Source organism: Mauremys mutica, chromosome 1 (genome assembly GCF_020497125.1).
Source record: "Mauremys mutica isolate MM-2020 ecotype Southern chromosome 1, ASM2049712v1, whole genome shotgun sequence".
NCBI classification, from domain to species: Eukaryota; Metazoa; Chordata; order Testudines; family Geoemydidae; genus Mauremys; species Mauremys mutica.
This window is the reverse complement of record NC_059072.1, coordinates 51,365,596-51,390,889: the sequence shown is the minus strand read 5'-3', so window position 1 is coordinate 51,390,889 and position 25,294 is coordinate 51,365,596. Positions and strand designations below refer to the sequence as shown.

General features: G+C 39.8%; 1 protein-coding gene across 3 annotated transcripts in view; it reads right to left on the bottom strand.

The window, feature by feature from the left end:
• The window catches only part of DOCK4 (dedicator of cytokinesis 4), a 428,604-nt gene that overhangs the window by 222,756 nt on the left and 180,554 nt on the right, over positions 1-25,294 (bottom strand). For all 3 annotated transcript variants that reach the window (XM_045031826.1, XM_045031832.1, XM_045031842.1), the window contains 3 exons: positions 5,945-6,026; positions 5,064-5,124; positions 2,392-2,524 (listed from right to left, as the gene is read on the bottom strand). In XM_045031826.1, coding sequence (XP_044887761.1) covers positions 2,392-2,524; positions 5,064-5,124; positions 5,945-6,026 — 276 coding nt within the window. The remainder of the gene's footprint in view (positions 1-2,391; positions 2,525-5,063; positions 5,125-5,944; positions 6,027-25,294) is intronic.

The following is a 25,294-nucleotide window of genomic DNA, read 5'->3' as shown; positions in this document are numbered from 1 at the left end:
AGAGCTCATAGTTGTCAGACCCACTGTAACAAACTTAACTGGCTTCTCCAAATAAATCCTCTTCTGTTCACCAACTAGCAGCTTGAGATTTATCTAAATCAATAGGTCATATTGTTGGCACAATGTGGGTTTTGGCATGATGCCCAATGAAACAGCTTCCCAGAACAGGGAGCAGTATCATGGCTGTGCTCAGATGCACTGGTTGAGGATGTCACTGTAGGGAATGCTCACTTTGCATGGGAAAATTTGAGCATAAGGGTGTCCTTGGTGGCACTCAGTAATTCAGCTACTGCTGAATTACTCATGTGTATTAATCTCTTCTTCAGCTCTAAATTACAGTGAAACCTGCCTAACGTGACCATTCAAGAGTTCAGCAGAAACAGGACATCTAGTAGAGATGGTGTTTAACTAAACGGCAAAAGAAATTATGTTCTTAGTCTCACAGAGATAGGTGGCTGCCTGTAGGAGAAAGCCATTTGAATAGATTAAAAATACTGTAAGTGCAAAAGCATCTTGCCACAACTTTAAAATATAGCATTTTCAGTTGCTTTAATTAAAAGTGTTTGAATTCCATCATCTGACCATTATTTGAGAAATATTCCACAGAACTTTTTCTTGTCATTTAGACTAAAGTTAGTCTTAGTATCAAATTTGTCCTGTTTTATCTGAACTGAAGTACTAGCACCACATTTATTTTTTACCGACAGACTTTGAAAGTAGAATTCAGCTGTCCAACAAATACATTAACAGTGTGCTATCCAACAGAGAGCACTTTAATCTAGACTGACAGAAAATTAAAGTAAAATAAAAGTCAGCCACCTGTCCACCGTCATAGTAAATTGCTGTCAGAAGCACTGCTTCCAGCAGTTCTAATTCAGCACAGTGGGGAATAAGAGACAGGTGAAGGGCTGCTTTTTAGAGACTGAAGTGTCTTCAAGGCTCAAGTACTAAACTTTACTGGAAGAGAAATCCCTTAAGTGTCTGACTAGTGTATCTCAGTTTATACCCTTAGAATAGATCATTCCACAAAATATTTCTTAACTTATTGAGTCAGTGGGGAATCCTATGTTCTGTGTCACTGCATCCAGGAAATTGAACTTTCTGCCTATCTACTGTCTGCCAAATTCTCATCTGCCATTTAATAAACCCATGCATTTACAATAATTAGATTTTGAGTGAGATGTTTTGGTTTTCCAGTCCCCTGCACTGATGGCATTGTTAATATTTTACACTTTTTGCTATTGCAGTTTTGTAATTGTTTTGCATCATTATATATAAATGATTGCCCTGCCTACTTCTTTCTGGAGTGATAAAGTACTCTTGGCAGACATCTGGGTGGTACAGGGAACTCCAAAGTAGTCCCCCAAACACTTCACATTACCAGATAAAGATAGGCAGAGAAATTGCTATAATTAAGGTTGTTTAAGCATTTCCGTTCTAAGCCCCCATTTTCAGTGGCTTTTAAAACTTTCTGAAACTTACCCCTCTCAAGCTCAAGTCTTCCAGGTTTAGGCTTTGCCCAAAGGAAAATCATTTTGAAAAGTTGGAGAAAAGCAATTCAACTATTTTGGAATATGAGTAGAGTGAAAGACAAAATACACTTTCATGGTTATCAAAACACTGCTCGGACACTGAAAACCTATGGGAAGAAACTAGCAATTTGACAGGGAAAGGAAGTATGTAGGAATACGAACTATGAACAAATGAAAAATCACACTCTAGGAAAGGAAAGTACATTTTTCAGGGAGCTCTTGCAAAACTTGTAAAGTGTGCACTAAAGAACACCTGACTGTAGATGAATGCATGGCTTAGCTGCACAGTGAAAACTGTAGTGAGGGTGTGCAGCAAATTGTTCACTGTGTTTCTTGTAAAATGGCACACTAAATGAAATTACACAGGCCTCAATCCTGCAAACTTAACAGGACTGTTTGCATGATCAAGGCCTATAGGTTTAGAAAACAGTTACAATATCCTAATGCATCATTTGATAATTGTATCCAATCAGGGCTAGATTAAAGTAACACATGCACCCCAAACTCACATATTTCCTGATTTCTGAATGTTTAATTGTGCATTTTTTTTTAACATATGATTTTCATTTTTGAAAAAACAAACATGAAGAGTTGATGGAAGTTTTTCAAACTGCAACAAAAATGGTGAAAAATTATGATTTTTAATGACATTTTTAATGAAACCCTTTCCCTAGTCTTTGACCAGTTCAAAAATATACTATTTTATATTATGGGGGATTAGAATGAAAATGCTTAAACAAACAACCTTAAAGGACTAAAGCCCTTTACTCACACTAATTAAAAGCTGTTGCTTCTTGGTACAGACTGATATAAATGGATTCCAAAACTCTTAATAAATTAAAAGGAAACAATCTCTTACATGTATACTTTTAAGATAAGGTCATCCTTTGAGTCTCCTGCCAGTAGATCTGCAATGCTGAGGACTGCACAGCCAAAGGGCCGTCGGTACTGTACGTTGCAAGCATTTTTCTTTTCTCCAGCTCCCATTCGGCCTGTCAAAAATAACAAAAATATGATGCATAATCCACTAAAATGCCTCCTTCTAAAGCCACAGAGGAGGGAGAGACCAGCTCAGATGATACCTGTGGATAATGTAATGGTTTTTATGAAATTATGGCAAGCGTAGTGGTTACAAATCTCCTCCATCTTCTCATATTTTCCACTTAAATTAGAACAGTAGAAAATAGGAAAAGTGCATTACACTTATAGTGCATTTGTAAGGTCTAAAACTGAGGGGACACTGGTTACCTTCTCCTGACCTCCCCTATCATATACTTCTAGTGTCATACCCAGAAACTATATTCGATTGGGCAATGCTGTACCAAATTTAACATTCAGGTATCATGTACTACTGGACATTAGGTCTTATCACATTTGTCAATATTATTTCACTATGGTTGTTGTTAATAGTCCTCTGCCCTGTGACTGATAGGAAGTGCTGTCTCTGGTGATGACAATTAAGCAGACGGGTGCTGCCCCCATAAGAGGCAATTCAGTAGCATGGGGATAAGTGGACTAATGCAAGAACAGCTATTAAAGATGAAAGACAAGAGGAAAGAGCAAAAAGAAGAGGAAAGATGCTGGAGCACAAGAAAGCAAATAAGTATAAAGAACCAAACAAAGAAGCAAAAGGAAGTAGCGATGGAAACCAGACCTTTTTCTAACATTCTTTCCCCTTTGATTCAAAAACAATAGCTCAACTGCATGAACAAAGCAATAGCCCAACATGCAGCTGCATGTCCTGCATCAAAATAGAGGGGAATCCCTTCCTTCACCTATTCTGCTCAATCACAGCTATGCACCTTTTCTACCAGGTGCATATGCGTTTGATGCCAATTTCTGAAATGAAAAGCACCTGATCCTAGCTGTTGTCGGAAAATGCCTCCCCATAACATTTCCCTGCATCACAGCAGCTAGGAGAGTAATCTTTCATTTTCGCCAAGTACACTGTCCAAAGCTTATTTTAATCTAAATATTTCAGCAAGTGTCCTTGGTCTTTCAATAGCTCTCTCTCATAATCCACATCAGTGCTATGTTTATGCAGTGACAAATGGCAAACTATTTATGACTCTGCAGTGTTTCTTCTTCCTTCTCTCTCTTTGGAATAAAAAGATGCTGGGTTCCCTACTGAAGGCCCTTAAAAACTGCATTGGCCTTTCAGACGGTCTGATTGTGGAGCTCTGAAACATATAGAATCTATTTCAACTTTACAGAATCAGAAGACATAGAGGCTTTGAATTGATGCAACTCAAATAGCATATGCAGTGACAAGAATATCAAGATTGTCATACAAAATTCATAGGCATACTTTCTGGAATCTTAAACTGATCTAAATGCAAAGACTTGAGGTTTTCTCCTTGCTCTAAAAGTCTAGATTGTCAATATTTTAGAAAAATGGTGAAACAAGGAGGATTCTACACTTTGCCCTTATTTTAAAGGTTTATTCTTACCAACTTGGCTCGTTGGCTCAAAAGTTAACATTTTACACCATTTTCGCCTCAAAATTGTTTACCACCCAATTTCCTACATCTTACCCATTAAATGAGTATATGTCTCCCAGCTTTGAAGTCCTGGTGACACACCACAACCATATAAAAAGGAAAAAAGTATACAGAAAAGATCTGAGACACATTGCTTATTCTGTATTAAGACAGGTGGGTATTACAGTATCCAAACCCAGAGTGCAGTACAGAGGATTATTACAACAAAAATAAAATACTATTCAAAAAAATCTGGAAGAAATGAAGGTACACTTAGTGCTGTACATCAACTATACCATTATTTTACAGGCAACAATGCATATCTCTATGCATATCTCTGAGAAGAGAAATACTCAGGAATGATGTGAAGATTACCGGAGTTAACTCAAGACAATTTATTAAAGAAATTATGATTAAATAAAGTACATGCTCTTCACTTCTACAGATCTTAAGCATTGTCTTTGGAAGAAATCAGATTTGTTCATATATGTTAAAATTTTCTTAAAGGGAACAACATCTCCTCCATTGCAGTTTTTTCCCTTATTGAATTCATTTGAACTATTTAAAAGAAAGGGTACACATTGTCATCAGTTCATTTATGCTAATTAGGTCTGCTACATTTCCAGACAAGTTGTTCTACTAGTGCAACATGCCTGAAATTACTCTGTGGGAGTAAAGCAGGTTTTTAAAACTCCTTTAAAACTCATTCATTATGCTAAGACAGTTCATATGATAGGCATGCATGTGCTTTTTGGTACTAATGAGAATAGTATCCTATATTGTTACGGGTCCTCTGTCCTTAAGGGATTATAAATTTAGCTTCTTAAAGCATTTAAAATATTAGCACAGAGCAATGCTGGGAAATTTTAGGCACACATTATTTGCTATTGAGTATCAGAATGTAAGCACATTCTTTTCAAAGCTTACTCAGACATACAACCAGCGAATGTGACAAATGCCATAAGCAAAACTCAAGCACACTGTCTTTCCTTTATTTACTGCCCAATACCTTCCAAATGTACAGTTTATGCTGGCAAGCTGTCGTACATACCTATGCGGATAATGTGCACAGTGATGTAGATGTCCTTCCTGAGTTCACTGCTACTCAAATCCTGCAGAGAATCAGAGTCTCATTATTTTTGACCCACAATTAAAATATGACATTTAAAGATCTTAGCATATTACTATATGTGCCAATGAAAGTGATAAATGAACACGGAGTGCACTTTTAACAGAGGATTTGTTACAATACAGTATTGAAAAATTACATCCCTGAATACTTTAAATTTGTGGCCATGCAGGAGTATGGACAACTTCTGTCCTAAAATGCTATGGAACAGATTGTGCTCTGCTGCATCAAGGCTGCAGAGGGGCAGGATGCAAGGAGCTCCCTCGTGCGCCCCTGCACATCAGTGATGCATGACTGCAGTCCCTACACTCTTTAAAGCACAAGGATTGCTGTCTCCAAGCAACCCCTGGGTGCAGGAGAGACAGGAGGAGTGGGGTCTGCCCAGCCTTGCAGGGAGGAGTATGCTGTACCTGTGCACTGGGAAAGCACCAGAAAGTAGGCACGCTGTAGCCCACGAAAGCTTATGCTCAAATAAATTTGTTAGTCTCTAAGGTGCCACAAGTACTCCTGTTCTTTTGCGGATACAGACTAACATGGCTGCTACTTTGAAACCTATCAGAAAGTAGGCAGAATTCTTTCTGGTGTTCCCCTAGGTGAGGCGCAGCACTGCAAGACCTTTAGCATTGATCTGTGCCTCAATGATACAACAGAATCTTTCATAAGGATTCAAATCCATAGCCAATAAAACTGCTCCGACACAGCACTGAACTATTTAGTGACACAACAGTTAATTTACACCATCTTTTATTTAAAATATTCAGTTCAATTGCATGAAATGAGCATAAAGAATGCATAAAGCTCACCACAAAGAGAGAACAATGTCTTTCTGGCTTCTCTGGACATTTTGGCAAACCATTCCTATTCAGTCTTAAAAAAAACCTCTCGCTGAAAGAAAATAAATAGAGTAGGCAAATGAGACTTCATTCTGAATTTCTTTCAAGGTGAAATCTTCCTCAAAACATAGAAGAATTAAATGTCTAAGAACTTGATAACAACAAAAAAGTATACTGAATGTTGATGTATTGTTTGTTTTAATTACAACAAATCTGAGATTAAATAAAATTATTTTTGGACTGTGATTTTGTAGAATTGTATTCACTTCCTGTGAAATGATGTACATACATAGAAATATGAAAACTATAAAATCTAGGTACACTGGACATTATTACAGAAGGTATGCAATATGTTGGTACGGATTGTAACTGTGCAGGTATTGGCATAATCACAAACTGGCATTCAGTCAGTATCTTTCCTACAGATTAATGAAATTGTCAGAGGAAAAGGTAATAGGTAAGACGATGTTGACGATATTTGTCCCTACTATTAAACCTTAACTTCCACCCTCCTTAATGTAGCTAGACTGGACGGATTTTAGTAGACTATGGAATAAGAGCCTTTATAGCTGCAGTCAGGAAAGCAATATTTCCAGAATTCTGCCTTTAAAATCTGTCAGTGTTTGCTAAATGCTACTGTGGAAACGTATCAAAACAAAGAGTTTGGCAAATTTAACACTGCCTCTGCTAAAGCAGAGAGAATGAGAGAATTTTAGAGCCAGTGAGGGGGCAGGACCTATGAAAAAGGGGAGAAAGGGTATTTGTTTCATTAAGGAAAGACTCCCACTCAATTTTAATGGGAGTTGGATCAGGCCCATAGGAAGGTTCACTATAAAAAACAGGCAATTCATGTGTGGAGGAAGTTTACAAGAGAGACAGAACCCTCCATGCGTTGGACCAATTCTAATGGGATGGGTCATAACCCTATTTTTAAAGGGTGGGAGCAACAGGGTCACAAATAGTACTTCCCTCCCACCCCCAGCCAAGCAGCTGTCTGGATACCCCAAAGTTATAAAATAAATTACCAAGAGATCCTCCTGCACATACATTCTTAACTACAGCTTTCTCAGCTGTTTCTATCTCTTCTGCCTATGGCCAAGGCCCGAACATTTTTGCCAATGTTTTATACTAATATACTTCTTTTAAAAACAACAGCAGGAATATGTATAGGAATATGCCGGATGAGGTACAAAACCCTGAAGATGAGAGTTAAATCTTTATTTTTCTGTCATCCCCTAGTCACAAAATCTGGAGACCAATCATTTAATCAAAATCATATTTAACCTGAGCTACAGTTGGGTGTTGGTTTAATTTGTATAAATCAACCAATCTGGGCAGTTTGAATCCCCAGGTACTTAGACTTTTTATTGGAGTAGTTCATTTTAAACCACATTCCCCATTTGTAGCTACCCAGTTTCCCATTTGATGGCAGAATAAGTGGAAGCTAAGAGTAGGGTAGTCTAAACTCTTGTATATTTCATAGGCAGAGACTTGGAAATGTCATTTCTCAAGCACATACACATATTTTAGTATATAGCCATCTCCTGAAGCCTAAATCTCCATGGTAACTTTAAAAGAGGGTTTAAAAATAAGGTCACTCAACATTCTGTGCAAAACCCAACTGTTTTCTGCTGCATATGAATTTAAAAGATGAAGCGTTTTTCAAATTAAAAAAAAAAAAAGCTCATTTTAATACAAATAAAATACACTAAAAGAGTGCTGTTATGTCAGATGCTGCATCTCCGGGCTCTAAATAAACTTAAAGTTAGCAATCAGCATAGCAAGAATATTACTGTGTGTATTATATAGCGCTTAGGAGCCGCAGTTATTGGCCAGGATGTCATTATGGTAGATGCCATACAAGCACAGAACAAAAACATGGCTCTTATCCCACATTGGCTACACACCCTGTCTCTATGATCTGCAACCAGCAATGAATCTGAACTGTGGCAATATAATTTTAGTCCAGGCAACCAACAAGGCTGTTCTGAATTTCACCGCCTTATCTCCAATCTATAGACCTGTCCATCAGTCATGCGTATCAGCAGCAGTGGATGTTTCACTGCATGATTTGTGCTTAAAGCAAGCAAATGGAAATGACTGTCCCAAACAAGAACAGCAGCTTCCAGGAAACTGGGTCTTTGGCAGACTTACGGTGTTTATAAACAGTTTTTATAGGCTGCGAATGTTGAAAGAATATTCATGTCCTCCAAAACCCAGTGCCTGTTGTAACAGCTTACTGTACATTCACATGTCACTTCATCTTTCAGATGATCCATTCATTCCTGCTTTATACCTTCTCATATAGCAAAATAGCTTGTTATCGCTTACACACGCTTGAAAAATTTACTCAGCACCTCATAGCTTGAGATATAAATCAACAAGTCAGGGTAAGAACACATGAGCTGTCTGCCTGTAGATTTCCAAAGACACTTAGCTCACATTTGGAAGGTTGCTTGCATAAATATAAGAGCTAGGAATTTATTTTTAGAAAAAAAAGTACATTTCGATTCTGCAGATGTCAAAGGCACTGCCCTAGGAATGCTTCCTACTTGCCACAGGTGTGCGGATTTTTCAAGCCCTGATTACACACACTCTCTGCAAGGCTATGCAAGTGTAATTCAGGATACAATTACTAAAAACCAGCAAGCAAGCACTTTCATGCCACACAGAAATATACCGATTGAGATGACATTTAATTGGTGATGCAGAGCTAAATTTCTTAGATGCATTTTAAATGTAGTATGATTGAAGGAAAAAAAAACTCTAGATGCAGTTTCCACAGTATGACTTAAACAAAAAAGAAGCAAAAGGTACAGTTCCAACTACAACATTAGAATACGTTGGCAGAGAGCAAATGTGAACAGTCAGCCTTTTAAAATGTTAAAAAATGTTGATATTCAGTTACTTTTAAGTACAGAGGGCATGTGTGTTCATAAAACCTCATGTGGATTTCTTCATAGAAACCACGTTAGAAAATGAATGAGAAAAGTGAACTGCTTTACTAAAAGAAAGAGAAAATACAGAATTTGAGAGATCTAACAGCTTGGCTTCAATCAGCCAAAACTCCAGATGATTAAAGCTGAGGCTAGTATTTTACTTCTCAGCAGTCAGTCACCGGTAAATATACCTGGCGAATATGCACTGCAATAACCCAAAGGAGACAGATCTTTTCTTTGTATCAAGGGCATTTGATTATAGCTTAGACTTCTAAGCATTTTTATGAGTGCTAAACTGCCACTAAAATATGCTGTGCACATTCTAGCTCTACTGTCTTCTGACAAGAAATACAGAAATAACGAACACTGAAGAGATTAATTTAAGCAGGTCAACAAGGGATTTTTGTACTGAAACATCCTCTGTAATACTAAAGTAACAATGTGCTCCAAATCTGCAGTTTACCGATTGCCTTTAAAAGGAACATGCCACAAACTGTTCTATTTTCATAACTGATTTTTATTTACTTATATTACTACTTGTGTGTTATTAGTCTAGACAGATTGCCTATTGTATGACTTTTAAACATAAATCTGGTTGTCTTTTTTATATTATGCCACATGACATGTTGTTGTAGAAAATATTACCTTAGAAACTGGCCAAATTCCTCAGTATAACATTTAATTTTTATGTAATCAACATAAAATGTATGTCTTCAGGTGGGGAATAAAAGGCAGGAGTCTTTAGTCATTGATAACATCAAATTAGTTGTTTGCTGTAAAATTCAGTAGAACAATAGAAGCAGATGAAACTAAACAGCACAAATTCTGTTTTACATACAAATGTTGTGGGTGATAAACATAGGAAGACATTTGTTTGATATCTCACCGACACAACATGTACCTGCTTCTTTTGTTTGTACAATATTTTGGACTGTATTTCTACTCCTTTGATTGGTTCAGTATGGCAGAGTGTGTCATTTTGAGTAGGGTGAGGTAAAAAGATGGACTCGAGCTGGATGCCTATGAAAACAAAGATGGATGACTGAGTTTTTTCATTTTGTCTTAATGGAATAAATGCTACAGATCTAAGGACTCCCCATCTGGGCTGGAAGATCATCAATTCCATAGAGTAGATTCAGATTATAACGTCTTGAAGAAGATTGCTGCTGATACCATTAATTCAGAAAACAGAAGCCTATTTGCTTAGATGGGTACACCAGGAATGGATTTGTTCTGATGGCAGATAGATAATAAAATGGTAATTGATTTGTTCTTTTTAGTCCTCTGATTGGCATGAACTTTATTATTTATATTTAGAAGCTACTGTAGGTGCTTAATTACAAATCTGAAAAAAATAAATTACATAAACCCGCTCACAACAGGTAGCAGTAAAAACTTTGGATCAGATCCTGCTTGGCTCCTGCTCCATGCTCTTTGTGTTGTTGATGTGGTACAAAGGGGCCAGAGAGCTGGCTTTAGCAATGAGCTGGGGATCCCCCAGCATAGTGGGCATTCCAAAGGGTGTGACAGTCCTGAGCTCAACCAGTTTTGAGACAGTGGGCCAGTCCCTTTGGGGCTGTCCAACTGCTGCAAGCTAGAGCATCGCAGTACTAAGCCTGGTTTGACCCCTGGCTCCCTGCAGGATGGGATGGGAGCTAAATAGAAAGCCACTTCTGCACACCCCTGAAGCTGGTTTTATAAGTGAACCTTACAAGAGAGCAAATGCCAGAGCGAGGGACTCTCATCTGAGGGAGCATCTCAATGTATGGAGATTCTCCACTGGCATAACACTCTCCTGCAGTCTCCCATGCCAGACACCACCCTCCAATACCAAGCGTAAGGGAAAGAGGGGTTGGGGGCATGGCAGAAAGGAGAGGGGACTGGATATGGTGGAGCAAGGCTGCTCTATGGCCAATTCTCCACTGGTGTAAGGTGCCTGAGGTAACTTGCATCACAGATTAAAGTTACAACTGTCCCCTTGTAGCTTTAACTTGAGCCAGGGCTTGACAGCTGATAATCAGTGAGCTGTAACCAGTTCTTGACCCACCTCAATCTCCATTGCACCTGAGCTGCGCTGGGCCCACTGGAGACTCTAACTTTATGCATTTGACAGCACTCTGACCCTGATCCAGAAAAGTTTTAGCATGCAGTTTAATCACTGTGTTGTACATCTTTAACAGTTACAAATACACCAATGAATGTGACCTATGTAACAGTCATTATGTATTAAAACAATGTATGACTGTATTGCAATTTTAAAAGACACTTATTATCAAAGGCCATAAACCACTGCTATCTGTAGAAGTTTTCTGAATGCAAAGATCGAGGGTAAACGATAACCCTTAATTGTGGACAGGAAAAATAATTATGGATGAGGTAAAATTACTGAACATTAAGTGTAAATTTATGCTGGCTGAAATTCACTCTACTCAGAAAGTAGAAGTGTCCACACTATGCTGATAGAATGACGAATGGTTGGGGAGGTAGAGTCCATCCTCCAGCCAGGACAATAGTGGGGAATTGCCACACACCTCCTATTGCAGCCTTAAGGTTAGAATAATGACGGCAGCTCCTCCACACTGGTTGCACACAGCGCTGTGGTCTGCATAAACGTGCATCCATAGCCTCCCCCGAGGCACCCAAGTGCCCTTCCATGCTGGCCTATATAGGGCTAGTACAGAGATCTGTATCACTGTGCACAGGGTGGGAGCAGGCAGTCTCTACAGATACTCAGCAGACAGACTCCACTCCCCATATCCCAGTGCAGCCTGTACATGGGGTGAAAGGGTGCAGATGAACCTGCACTGGCCTTCCACATCTCAGGTGAATTTCACCCACTGAGTCTAGCTCCAAATCAATTACATCAAGGATGAAAAAGGGGCAAAAAAGGTTGATTACGCTTTCCTGCTCAAATACCAGGCAAACTTCACCCATAAATGAGGGCAGATACACAATCTGCAGGAAATACTGAAAACCAAATGGGGGAGGTTGTTTGGTTCTTTCCCTTCTTTGCACAGAAAACGTGACCAAAGGAAACTTGGATGTTAAACGGAAGTTTGTGTAGAAAACCAAGTGGGATCGCAGGCAAAGATGGTAGCCAATATTCTGGGTGGGACACTCAAGAAGTAGCTCACAACTCCAGCAGCGCTGCCTAACTGTCAGAACTCGAGAACTCTGCCAGGCCTAAAAACCTCTCCAGTCTGGGAATCTGGTCTCAAAGGGCAGGTCCATACTCACCGCGCGGGTCGACGTGGTGAGTTCGACTTCTCGGAGTTCGAACTATCGCGTCTGATCTAGACGCGATAGTTTGAACTCCGGAAGCGCCGCGGTCGACTCCGGTACTCCACCACTGCAAACGGCGGTGGTGGAGTCGACGGGGGAGCTGCGGAGTTCGACCCCGCCGCATCTGGACGGGTGAGTAGTTCGAATTAGGGTACTTCGAATTCAGCTACGCTATTCCCGTAGCTGAATTTGCGTACCCTAATTCGAACCCCCTTTTTAGTGTGGACCAGGCCTAAAACAATGGACAAAATCTATGTGGCCCAACCACCAGCCTACAGTACTAGCCATGCAAAAAGAGAGGGAGCCTGCACTGTGCTCTTCCAAAGAGCAGATGAGCTGACAATTCAGCATGGAGTCTCCCAGAATCTTACGAAGAATTTTTGAGCTAACTAGAATTCCTCCTGCAACTGTCACCATCGCACAGCTCCTCCTCTCCTCCCAACACAACGACAAGCTGATCCTATGAATTCTCAACGCCTAGCTGAAGCAAAAAGAAAGGCAGCATTCTTTCTATATCTTAAAAAATATCAAGCACTGAGAAAACTGCATGTCTCATTTGCAGTATTGCCAACACTAAGCATTCAAAAATTGAGAGTCTGGTGCCAAAAAAATCATGAGATTGGCTTATAAGTCATGAGATATTTTTAAAATAATGTGCAGATATTGTTTATTTGTCTTATTTTTGAGCCTTTAGTTACATTTTCAAATTTCCATAACCAGGAGAGCTAGAAATTTCCCTGTTATTAAAATAAAAGCTGAATTTCTCTTGTAATCACATGAACCTGGGGCTTTAAGAGATGTTGTAAGACTTGCATTAAAATCATGAGAGTTAGCAACATTACAACTGCTATGCTTATTTTCAGCTTGTTGGGATGACAACATTTTGAAGTGATGCTGTGTTGTAAGGGGCAGCTGTGTGAAATTATACCAAACACTGTGGTCAACTTCAAGCTAATGCCTCATGTACATCTTTAAAAATGTATTTAGAAACAGTCTGCTGATGAATTTTGTTTTTAATTTCCTTCCCACCAAAAAACAATAGCTTTATTTTTTAAGAATTCATCACATCCTGCTGTTTTATTTCAAGTCAAAATCCCATTTTGTGACATCAGAGTTATGTCCAAGGCAACCACCAACAATGTTACAAAGGATGTGGATTTAAAGTAAGAAATAAGCAGCAGGATCCGATTAACTTCTAAACAACAAAGATCCTGGTTTTCATGCAAATGCCATAAGTATTTAAAAACAGAGCATGAAAAATACCAAAAACACAACCATACTCGTTTCTAAATAGCAGGGTTTTCAAATTTTTCCATGAGTTGCCAGTAGATATTTAAAGTGCAGCTGTAATCAAAAAGTGAATTCAAATTACATCTTGGAGTTCTATGATTATTTGCTTGCCATGACTTCCACATAAAATTTTCTCAGTTTAAAAATAAAAACATCTTTTTACTTGTAAAAGCTAGCGCTGCAAATTCAGCCGAAGTTCAGAAAGTTCAGCTGTGTGCTTTACGGCTCACTCATCAGTACTAAAGATTCTGTAACTGGAACTTGGTTAGCAATTCTCTTTCTATTGTGAAAGGCAAAACAGAATCCAGCTCTCACTTAGCTGTGTTGACTCCACAGTGCAACCAGGTGTTAGAAAGTAGCCATTCAAACACACCCAGGAATAGGCCACTGCATGATAAAGCATCACTTTTACATAGTCACTTTTCTGACTATGCCTGCATCTTTAGACTGTGTGTGTTGAGTTATGTTTTAAGTGCATGTTTTAAATACCATTTAGCATCCAGTGTAGAAGATGACAGGTATGTTTACACCAGATGCCAAGTGGCGATTGTGTTGATCAAAGCATGTTAGCCAGCACAACTCATTTTCCTAGCGTAGACGAAGCCCACATAATTACTACTGGTCCAGACTGAAACACAGAAATGAAGCTTATAGATAATGAACCTCAATAGAGGGAAATGCTGAGGTCTGTGGTGAAGAAGAGGGGTTTTTAAGCTACAGCATTACAGTTCTCAAATTTGCATATATAAGAACATAATGGACATCTGAAATCATTCCTTCCCAATTGGAGGGGGGGTGGGGATGTTGTCAGCTTATTAACACAGAAATTAATGGTTACTAACTGTCAGGAGCTGGCCAGAGGAATAGGCAGACACAGACTTGGGCCTTCCGCCAATCCAGGGAACGGTGAGCCTTAGAAAGAGGAAGGCATGTATATAGACTTTTTTATTGTTTAAGATCTGCTTTCTCTATATGGCTTTTGTTCTAATACTTTGCTTTAAGGAGGCTGTTTGGTTATTGGATACCACCATCATTGCCCCTGGAGGGGACAGAACTGCAGGCACTGAAGATAAGTCAGACCTGCTGAAGTCATCATAGGGGATGGTAGTCCAGGACCTGATCTGAGACGATTCTTGTGATTCCACCCAGAAAGAAGAGCATTAGGCTGAAACCTTACCGGGGTGCACTCAAGGAGACCAAGCGGGGCCTGAGGTGCAGGAAGCCTGGGAACAGAGTCACAAGTGATCATGTTACGCATATCCCAGCTTTTCTTAACCAACATTCATTATACAATGAGCCATGTGTCTGAGTCCACCGAAAAATCCTTCTAGAAAATCCTAAAAACAAACTAGCCTGCCTTACATTTCTAAGCTTCTAAATGTCATCTGTGCCCTTCACAAACAAACCTCTATAGATGTTTTCTTTTTTCTTCACTTTCTGTAAAGGATTAAGCTTATCTGATTTTGCAATTAGTGCAGCTATAATAATGAAAATATAATCCATTATTAATGAGCTTAACTCTCAGAAAAACACAACAACAAAAATTCCTCTCTTCTTTTTTTGTGCTAAGTATATTTGCTGAATTTGTGGAGTCTCAGTGCAATACATGCTAAATGATATATGAAATGAAAACTCCTTGCACAGTGCACAGAGAAAATTACAGACAATACTGAGCTGTCTGCTATCACAACAGTACTCTGTGCTACACCACAGACATAGCCAAATAATATCCAGCTCCTCAGCTACAGAAAAATCCCAAGATATGTTCTGTCTCAGGCAGGTGCCCACAAGGAATTAGTGCAGACTTGTGGGGGAAGGTAAAGAAGAAAGAAAAGGGAGACTTAATCCTTTATATGGAAAAAGGAGTGTTTAAGTGACAAGAAATATGGACCAAGTGATGGGTAATAAAACATTTCTTAATTGTTGCACGCTGTACTCTACCAGCAATCATATTCACACATTCACCCTGAGACAAGTAAGGAACAAAACCAATACCGAAACATATGCAAACTTCTGCTGGTGAGAAATACCCGCTTCAAAAATTCAGACTAAACTGTGTCGATATAATCAGAGTTCACCCCAGTTGAGTCATATTTTTCCACTAGGATTGGATAATTAAACAGGAAGCCTCTTTTTAGACAACTTGAAAGTGTACAACTTCTTTAGTGTTACCTCGGGGGATGGCATTAGTTCTTTTAAATGGTGGTGGATGCCAATCCTTCTCTTCAATACCTATCTTCTTGTTGTTTACAATACAAACCAAAACATTCTTCCAAATTTTCACAAGCTTTAGTAACACTGGATTTAACACAATGTCTAGCACTTAGATGCTGGTTTACATGGTCAAAGCATGTACAAATATTATCTGCTGTTAAAAAATATTTTAGTTATAGACTTATTTTCTGCTCCTTGCCCAATTTAGATACACAATCCACATAAACGGCTTTCCAAAACTGGATTTTAGACCTACAAAACAATCTCAAATGCACTTGACTTCTTTCCTCTCTTTTGAGGTATAACTTTGTTCTCTTATTGCCATTTGAGAGAAGAGCCACAATATCAAAAGACTAGAAAGGGCAGTAACCACATTCCCCACACACATCAGAGAGGACCAAAATAAAATTCCTGGTTGGCCATTGGGCTTGGTGGTCACATTACCAACTAACCATGAGGAAATATTCAAATTGTTGTGTTTCTCTACCGTAAATTTCTTATTTAAATGACATCAAAGGCACTGTTGTAACTGATGGACAGTCATATCCTGAAATTCTTTACCACCAAATCTTGACATTATTCCTTGCCAGGCCACCTTTGTAAGAGCCACCATGCTGCTAATCACCCTTTCTAATTGCCCTTTGGTAACCTAAGCAATCTCTACTTGGAGAAGGAAATAAAAACAACAACAAAAAGTAATACTGGCCATTAAAGCATGAGTTGGTTGCAGCTAACTGACTCTCCCTCCTTTCAAAAAAAAATGGGAGGAAGTGATGTCAGGACATCTGGCTAATGTTCCCCTCAACCTGGGGAACCAACACAGCACTGGTAGCAAATTCTCCAGTAGCTATCACCACATACAAACCCCTTGGAGAAGAGAGTTCTCCTGGAGTTGCCTCAGCCCTCTACAGAATAAGCTCCAGCAGTCTTGCACTGACCACACATGACCCTTCTGAGGACAGTCTATCCACAGCCCATCTCCTCTGCTTGCTTTCAGGAAGTGTTGTGTACTGCTATTGTTCTGGTCTCCTGCATTCACAGGATGGCAGTGTCTAGGACAGGGGTTGGCAACCTTTGCACGCTGTCCATCAGGGTAATCTGCAGGCGGGCCGTGAGACATTTTGTTTACGTTGACCATCCATAAGCAGGGCCCCCCGCAGCTCACAGTGGCCGCGGTTCACTATTTCCAGCCAATGGGAGCTGCGGGAAGCAGCAGCCAGCATGTCTCTGTGGCCTGCGCCGTTTCCCACAGCTCCCATTGGCTGGGAATGGTGAACCACAGCCACTGGGAGCTGCGGGGGACCGTGCCTGCAGATGGTCAATGTCAGCAAAATTACTGCCAGCAGGTTATCCTGATGGGCTGCATGCCGAAGGTTGCCGACTCCTGGTCTAGGAGCACAGGCCTCAATTCTGCAAGATATTTAAACATATGTAACTTTAAGGATAGTCTCTTTGACTCACAGGCTTAAAGGGATACAAGTGCTCAGACTTCTTGCTTAGCTGAGGCCATGGGAGGCAGTATTCTTTGCCTATGAGGATGAAAAACCCATGGGTTGCTCATGCAATTAGTGTTACTAATTGGCTCCAGCCTTCACTCACTCAGAAAAATGTATAAATTTGATTTAGTGGGATTATTTGGGCTTTCATATAGAGGTGAAGGACCTCAAAGTTTGGAAGTTTGAACAAGGCTTTGGAAACACACTCTTTTCCTCCTATCCAAAATCCATGCAGCTCTTTATGCAGCACTCCACATAGAATCATAGACTATCAGGATTGGAAGGGGCCTCAAGAGGTCATCTAGTCCAACCCCCTGCTCAAAGCAGGACCAATCCCCAGACAGATTTTTGCCCCAGATCCTTAAGTGGCCCCCTCAAGGATTGAATTCATAACCCTGGGTTTAGCAGGCCAATGCTCAAACCACTGAGCTATCTCTCCCCCCAATATTTACCTCCCTAAAAACAGATGCTGTAATGTTCTTTTATTCCTGAAATAAAAATAATTGGTAGCAGCCCACCCCTTGAGTAATCCTACACCAAAAAAATCAACACGCATGCAAAGGAGGAAACATCTTGATAAATGGACAGATTACAGTTCATAGGTTGCAATGGATTTTCAAAAGTACTGTTTAAAAGCAATTATAAAATAGAATGAGGAAAAATGTGAAAAGATTAATTATTTATATTAATGCCACTTAAAAAGGTGAAGTTAAAAGTACTACATAGGGATAATGAAATGATAATTCTGGTTTATTCTTTTACATGGTTGAGAAAGGGAGTATATTGTAACCTTTAAGTATATAACTAAGTGCACAAAAGGGAAAATGCATAATACATCTTACTCTCATTAGCCTTGGATAAATTATCTACCCCTATTTGTCTATACAGTTTACGAATCTGTGCTCATCTGAGGACAATATGATATTTATAAAACAAGGGAGTTCAAGGTGATGGAAAGAGGGGGATTTATCTTTGCTCCTCATATATAGGGGTCCACAGGCATCAGTCATTTGTGGCAAGACTTTCATATCATATTGACACAGACACAAAGTATACATATCTCTACTCTTTTGAATTTCTACCTTATAATTGTTGCGTTAATAGACTACCTTATTTGGAACAATGCTACACCATAAACCAAATGGTTTAGAAAAGACATGATTAGATGGAAGCTTTGTGCCTTGTTAGCAAATGTAAGTTTTACTAAATAACAAGAGACAAATCACTTGCATGTTCTGCTGCAATGTATCAGATGAAGTACAACATACAAAGACACAGATACTGTTCAGATTTAAAGGCCAGCAAAGCAACTGGGATTTTAGGAAGCTCCTGGTGCACTGTTCTCTTGCATACTAATCTATGATAAGAACCTAATACTTGTGATCTGAACAAACATACTTAGGGTATGTATACTCTCTATTCCCTTTTTCATTTCAGGTTTCTGAGATGACGACAGCCTGTGTTTTAAATTTAAAAAAGCAGCAGAAATCTCTAGTTAGCAATGTGTTATGAATTTAAATTTGTGTTACCAGTTTCCAAACACTACAGGTAAAAGTCTCTGAGGAAAATGGGATAAAGCAGTTATCTGGAGAGTAGATATAATTGTGTCAATCTGCATAGGGTCTTACCATCTAATTTAGGATTTTCTATAGCACTTACCACTGTAGTATGTAAGCACTTATGGTCTGTAATTTCAAGACTGAAGAAACCTAAAAATATTGAAAACAAGATTACCCTGCTCCCCCACACAACTAGGCTTTTGATACAGTTTGCCTCAGAAAATGTTAACTATTTGCAAGACCCCGTTTAACACTATCTGTATCCACTTTGTACTCATTAAGTCAATCCCAGCTGCAAGAAACTGGCACGTGCTATTGTACATTAAACTATCGCCTTCAGGTAGCAATGTGAGGTGTAACACTAGATGGATGTAGTACTGTTGAGAAGAAAAATGTCTATACTTCACTCTGATACACATATAGAATTAATATAGTGTTCTACTGGGCAAACCGTATTATTCTTAAGTGCTGTACATAATTAATAATATTTAGCATTGCTATCACTATTTTCATCAGAGGATCTCAAAGCATTTAATAAAGAAGGTGTTTTAATCCCCACATTATAGATGGGGAAACTGGGACACAGAAAAGCTAAAAGGTCTTAACAGAGTCACCCAACTTATGACCGTATCCCTTGTTGCTTATAAAACCAATTCGAATTAAAACAGATAAGCTGCATTTTTCCAAGATCTGATTTTAAAAAAAAATCAATGTATTTTTGATTAAAGAATCAGTCTTATCAGAGCTCCAATGTAATTGGGCCCTCTGGCTATGCTGAGGCCACACTGTTTCACAAACTACCACAGCTGGCAAGTTGCAAAAGGGGAGGAAAACATACCATGATCAGATGTCATATTTATTCAGAGAGAAATAAAGGGGCAACGACCACAAAATTGTCATGGATTTCTAAGTGTGTTAAACACTTACTAGCTCTGTCATTCTGACCTAATTACAATAGAGATTAATTTAAATGATCTGTTTGTGCTGGTATGAGGGCAAAAACTCCCCCAAACAACCACACAGCACTTAGCATGATAATGGAGGAGTGTCCATATGCAGACTTAGTAGTACACATTCAAAATGCTGCATGTTTCCCATTGAAGACAATGTCGCAAGGCTAAAGGACTATCCAACTTTCCGAATATTTGCCCATCAATACTACCATCCACCGTTTTACATCAACCCAGAAAATGAACTGTTGTATTCTTTCAACCGCAGTATGTTATGCTAACAAGGTTCCAAGGCTATGTCTACACTGCCTCGCAGTTCAGACTATGGGTATTTGCACCAAAATGCCGCACTGAAATTCCCCCTTGTGGACAGTATGGGCATGAACTAAAAGGTTCCTACTTCGTATTAACATCGTCTTCTCTAAATAGGTCTGCATTAATTACCTGGTCTGAATAAGGCAGAACAGGGGCTTGACCCTGGGACTATTACATCCCAGGTGAGTGCTTGATCCACTGGGATACGGGCTATTCTGGGGTCTCTCTCTCTTGTTTTTCACAAAAAAGAAACTGAAAAGTCTCAGTTTCATCCCATCAGAGAATGAGAAAATATTTAAAATCTCAAAAGATTTTGCAGGATGGGAAAACAATTTTCCAATCAACTGTCATGATGAGATCACTTCAAATTACTAGAAACCAGGATTCTCCTGAATTCTACTTCTAAGTTCTGACACTGACTCCTGCTCCGATCCTGGGCAACTCAATTTACCTGTTCTTACCTCAGGTCCTCCCATCTGTAAACTGGTAAGAATTTTAGTTATCTATCTCACAGAGTATGTTGGGAAAATTAGTATGCTAATATTTGTTAAGTTGTTTGAAGATGACAAGTGCTATATAAATGCTAACTATTGTTATCAGTGATTTGACAATATTTCCTTATAAAACACAACATAGAAAAAGAATGATTGATTAAAAATACTTATTCAAGACTAGAAAAACAAAGTAGTACAAGCCAGAAGTTATGGAGAATCAATATTGTTTTAATTTCATTCTCCTGCTGGGTCCAGGGTGTGTGCGCACACAAACTGTTTTATGAACAATGAATCAGACGAGGCCCTGAGAAGCCACCCATTATCTTAGGACACATTTAGCTGTTAAGATGTGAATCCCATAAATGTATACACTGACAACCACAGTATTGAAATGAGACAACTCTCAGACAATGACTAAATCATTAAAAAATTACCAAAATTTCAACATTGATAAAATAAAAATAATTTCCACGTTATATACAGTATACAATATACACTCAGTATCGCACCCTTTATCCAGGTACTCTCTTAAGTGCTTTGTAAACATTCTATATTGTGACAGAGTTCTGACCTTGCTCCCGTGGGTCCTGCGCTTCTAGGCGGTTTATGCTAGCCTCAATGGCTCACTGTGACCCTCCACGTAGCCCTTCGTTCTCTAGGCCAGGGTTACAGTCTACTGAGCCCTTTTTCATCACAGGCCAGCAAGGAGATTGGTGAGAGAACTCCCACTGTCTCTGTTGTCCCTGGGGGCTTATTTGAGAACAGTTTAGCCTCCTGTCCTGACATGGGCCTGACTTCCCTCCCAGGATATGTTCCTGTAGTGGTGGGTTGGGGGGAACCCGGGCCCGCCCTCTACTCCAGGTGGGCCAGGGAAGTGGCCCCGGGACCTTAATGGTAGCAGCTGTTGGCAGCCAACCTTTCACTGCCAGAGTTGCTACATTTCCCTGGGCCACTTCCCCACAGCTCTCCCGCTTCTCCCTTCTTCACCCTTACCTTAGGGCTCCCTTAACGATGGCTTGAGAATGTCTTCATTAACCAACCCTTCAGCCGCACTTCCTCTTCGTCTCTCCTCTCCCTGACTGGACTGAGCCCTTTTTATAATATCAGCGGGGCCTTAATTAGAGTAAGGTGGTCACATTAGCTTAATGGCCTCACCTGACTCTTTGCAGGTTAATTAGAGTCAGGTGTTCTCGTTAGCCTGGAGCAGCCCCTGCTCTGGTCAGTCAGGGAACAGAAAACTGTTAATCCAGTGGCCAGTATATCTGCCTTCTGCTATTCTGCTGTACCTGGTCTGGGTCTATCACAATATCTAAATCCAAATAGAGACTATGGGCTTGGCTACACTTGCAGGTGTGCAGCGCTGGGAGTTACAGCTGTCTTCGTACAGCTATGTAGGGAAAGCGCTGGAGTGTGGCCACACTGACAGCTACCAGCGCTGCAGTGTGGCCACATTTACAGCGGTGTTGGGAGTGGTGCATTATGGGCAGCTATCCCAGCGTTCAAGTGGCTGCAACGTGCTTTTTAAAAGAGGCCGGTGGGGTGGAGTGTGACAGGGAGCGTGTGGGGGAGAGAGAGAGAGTGGATTTTTGGAGCCGACACTGTCAGCTCCCTGCCTTGCAAATTCTGACCACTTCCCCAACCCCTCATTCACTCTTAAATGCAAATAGCCTGCAGACCAGATAAGCAGCTGCTCCGACGGACTCCCTCCCCCCCACCCGCCGTGCTGTTTCTCTCCTCAAGCAAACACTAGGCTGTGGACATTCATCCTCCTGCCTGCCTCATTCACAGCAAACAGGAGCTGCGTTTGTTTTTTAGATAAGCAGCTCCGGGAGCCCCGAGTTCACAACAAAACAAAGAGAGGCATCATAACAAAACAAAGAGAGTTCTTTAGTTAAAAGCATTATGGGAAAATTCTGGAGGTCAGTTACAGCGTAGTAAGATTAATCACTGTTTACACTGGCACTGCAGCACCAGCGCTGCAGTCGTTATTCCCCAGGCAGAGCAGGAGTACAGCCAGCGCAGTAGCCAGGGAGATACAGCGCTGTATGTGCCTTGCAAGTGTGGACGGTGAGAGAGTTGCAGCGCTGTAAAGCCACCTCCAGCGCTGCAACTCTCCAGTGTAGCCAAGCCCTATATATACACACGGTAGAAGTACATCATCTTCATGAGGTGATTTCCTATTTATTCATGTGGGGCTTGATTCTGTTCCCAAATGAAGTCAATGACTAAAGCTCTTACAGCATTATTCTCTCTGTCCATTGTCTGGTTTGGCTTGCTTGCTAGGGAACACTTGTGTCAGTGAGAATCTCTCAGCCTTGCCATGGGAACAACCCCTCAGTCCCTTTCATAGTGCAAAGGCTAGATTGTAAACCTGGTCTGCTTCTGAAAACACTGTGAGGAAAATTAAACTTCACTATGGCCAGAGGACAAACTCTTTCTTGCACCTTAATATGAAACTCAGTTTATTAAACCATCCTTTTCCCAATATTACTAAGTTTGTTTGTTTTTTATTTTCAAAACACAGAAATGTTACACAGAGATTATGAATCACTTCAATATCCCCAAAGGAAAGAAAGAAGCTAACGTCAAACCCTTCCAGCACTATTCTGAAACTTAAAGGTCCTACCTACTGTGGATTAGAAAATCAGCAGTTGTGAATTTTGCAGAAATAACATGATCACAATAAGATCGAAACATCAAAATGTATCAAAGTCTAAGATTATATACCCTACCCGTTTATGTCAAAATGCTTAAAAATGTGCAAATAACTAACACTGTAGCTTGTAAAACACAACTCACTTTGTGGAAAAAATAAAGCAATATCAACCTGACTTACTTTCTAGTGGGACAATATATTTCCCCCCCTTGTGAAATGCTACAAAAAATTCAGTTTAATTATGCATCAATAAAATTTTAGGCACAATGGGGAGGATTTGTTGTCCTGCTCCCTTTGTGACACTCAGATGACACAAAGGGAGTGGAAACAAACTGCATTGCTCCAACTGGGGATTTCCAGTGTGCATAGAGCTGACAGTCAGTTCTTCTGCCGCTGCCTTCTAAAGCCCCAATATAGTGGGCATGTCAAGGGAGGAAAGGGAATGTGTAGCTGCAGTGTGCTACGCTCCATCTATTTTCAGCTGGAAGATAGCCCCTTGCGAACTGATGCCAGTTGGCCTAGTTAAGAGCAACCTGGAAGCTTGCAGACTAGAGGCTGCTCTAAGCTACTCCAGGTTGCAGTGGGCCAGAGAAGAGAGGAGCTGTAATCAACTCCCTAAATTCCCACTCATCCTTGCTGTGCTGAGCAAATCTCTGCCACCGTACAGAATCTAGCCCAATGAATGTTCTTTAATCAAATTTACTCATAAAATATGGGTAAATGAAACTTCTGATATAACATTCTCTACATTTTGTGTAGGGAAAAAATATTTTATAAAAAAATCAAGTGTTCCATAGAAAAAGAGCAAACCCCTTCTGTTAAACTTTAGAGGCAATAATTTTCTCTGACTACTTTTTTAAACTTGTATTTCAATTACATACAGTCTGTCAAATCTTCAGGTTATGAGAAAAAACACGAACTTTAAAAAATACAGACATATTGCAAACCATATGAAAGGGAGTTGGGTGCTGCATGAATGACAAAAACAGTTGGGGAATGAAACTGAACATAAGAACAGCCATACTGGGTCAGACCAAAGGTCCATCTTGCCTAGTATCCTGTCTTCCTACAATAGCCAATGCCAGGTGCCCCAGAGGGAATGAACAGAACAGGTAATCAGCAAGTGATCCATCCCCTGTCACCCATTCCCAGCTTCTGGAAAACAGAGGCTAGGGACACCAACCCTGTCAATCCTGGCTAATAGCCATTGATGGACCTATGCTCCACGAACTTATCTAGTTCTTTTTGAACCCTGATATAGTCTATATACTGCCATTAGTACACCCATTTCTCTTCTATTTTCCCTCCACATGCACGTCATACTTAGGAGATTAGCGCAGATCATGTCTCTTATGACAGATCAATGTACTTTGTTAATGTACTTTTTATGACTACTAAGTTCACTGAACTCACAACTTCTGACCCAATCTGCAAAAGACTTGCACTTCACCAAGTAATCCCCCTGAAATCAGTGGGACTATTTATATGAGTAAAGCTAAGGACATGCCTAAGTGTTCATAGGAACAGGACTTAAGATTGCAAAATGATACTTAAAATCTACTGAAGTTTGTAAAAAAGAAAAAATTAAAATGCTTTCTCAACTTCACTATCATTAAATATTCACATTTGTATGACTAAACAACTACCAACCAATGTCTCTCTATAATTATTTACTTACAATTTGTATAAAATAGTACTTTTTTCAAAATGCTATTATATATTTACTCATTACTCTGAAATTGATTAACGAGTATCAGTTAGTTAACACAAGGTGCACAGGCTGCTACTAACAAGAAAATTATGCTAGCATATAGCCTTGTTTTTGACAGAGAAGGCATCAGTGCTGTGCATCTGTAGTTTTCATTCCATTGTACAGATCATGTGGTTCTAATGCTTTCTGGAGGGTAGTAGTGGCTAAGACACTCTCCTTACCCACCTAATATAATAATGACGGGGATTCTTCCTTCATACAGTCCCACTGAATTATTTATTTACAGCAGAAAGCATCTTCCCTTCCTACCAAATTCACACAGACATCTATTTTGAAAAAAAGGAGAGCCCATTTATCAGGAGGTAGCGGTTATAATACAGTTTAATTCCACTAATGCCTTTAATGTCTTTTAAC